Raw genomic sequence first — 1,451 nt, 5'->3', positions numbered from 1 at the left:
CCAGCCTCTACCTTTTATGTAAGGAAGAAGGAAGAATTTTAAAATACTCATGTTATCTGTTTATTTTTGCAAACAAACATAAATAGGCAGAAAGGATAAACCAGAAACTAACAAAACTGATTTCTTACATGGGGTAGTTGGGAATGAGGTGAAAGCAACAGCAGAAGGAGCAACACTTTTCTGAGCGAGAACTTTGTTTTTGCATAGTTTTGAATTTTTGAACTATTTCGATGTTTTACATATTTGAAATTTAAAATTAAATAAATAAGGATGGGAAGACAAAGTCAAACTATATACAAACAGAAAAAAAAGACCGTAACTATATTATAAAGAAATAATATCTCTCTCCGGTCCGTGCCTCCAAGATGACAAAGAAAAGAAGGAACAACGGTCGTGCCAAAAAGGGCCGCCGCCACGCGCAGCCTATTCGCCGCACTAACTGTGCCCGATGTGTGCCCAAGGACAAGGCCATTAAGAAATTCGTCATTCGAAACATAGTGGAGGCCGCAGCAGTCAGGGACATTTCTGAAGCGAACGTCTTCGACGCCTATGTGCTTCCCAAGCTGTATGTGAAGCTACATTACTGCGTAAGTTGTGCAGTTCACAGCAAAATGGTCAGGAATCGATCTCGTGAAGCCCACAGGGACCGAACACCCCCACCCCGATTTAGACCTGCGGGTGCTGCCCCACGTCCCCCACCAAAGCCCATGTAAAGAGCTGAGTTCTTAAAGACTGAAGACAGACTATTCTCTGAAGAAAAATGAAATGGAAATTGTACTTAAAAAAAAAAAGAAAAAAAAAGAAACAATATAACCACTTTGAAGGAGAGAGGAAAAAAAACCAACTAGCTTTTGAACATAGTACTTTAATTATAAATCATTTTAAAAGCAAAGGAAATTTCCAACAAATCTTGAACTCTACCTAGAAAGTTTGTTTCTTGCTTCCAGAGCAGTGTGGACATAGTGATTCTGAAACTATGTTGTGTGTATCGTAGAATTGACCAAATGAGTATGTTAATATCCTTGGGAGATAGAGTTCTTACTGCGAGAGAAGAAAAATACAAACACATAATGGTAGAAAATAAGAAAGAACCCTTTGCTGCTAATTTGGAATTAGAATTACCATTAACTCATGATTTTATTCGTACACATGCTCATATACACACATATATTTATATGGTGTTCCAAAAATCTCAATGATTAGATACAAAGACACACAGACACAAACACACACACACACAAATACACATATGTAGACAGAGTGACTTGGAGGAGGGAAAGGAACATTATTTTAGATATTTTATATATGCACATACACATACACATACATTTATGGTTCATAAGCAATGCCTTTTTTTTCCAATTCTGTCTACTGAAAAGGCCTAGAAGAAATGGTACCTTGGTAGCAATGAAAACATCCAGGGCTCATATCTTGGCTTATAAATACCATTT

The 1,451-nt window shown here is 37.4% G+C and overlaps 1 protein-coding gene across 1 annotated transcript; it reads left to right on the top strand.

Moving 5' to 3' along the window:
* Nucleotides 1-361: 361 nt before the first annotated feature.
* LOC129042710 (small ribosomal subunit protein eS26-like) lies at nt 362-737 on the top strand. Its single transcript, XM_054498987.2, has one exon. It carries the CDS (start codon nt 366-368, stop codon nt 711-713), a length of 348 nt encoding a protein of 115 aa, XP_054354962.2. The 5' UTR covers nt 362-365; the 3' UTR covers nt 714-737.
* The last annotated feature ends 714 nt before the right edge of the window (nt 738-1,451 follow it).

This window comes from Pongo pygmaeus, chromosome 7, assembly GCF_028885625.2.
Source record: "Pongo pygmaeus isolate AG05252 chromosome 7, NHGRI_mPonPyg2-v2.0_pri, whole genome shotgun sequence".
NCBI lineage: Eukaryota > Metazoa > Chordata > Mammalia > Primates > Hominidae > Pongo > Pongo pygmaeus.
Note: the sequence above shows the minus strand (reverse complement) of the source record. Positions and strands in the feature narration are given on the sequence as shown.

Coding starts and splice junctions, on each gene's coding strand:
- LOC129042710 (XM_054498987.2), top strand. CDS start 366: ATGACAAAGAAAAGAAGGAACAACGGTCGTGCCAAAAAGGGCCGCCGC.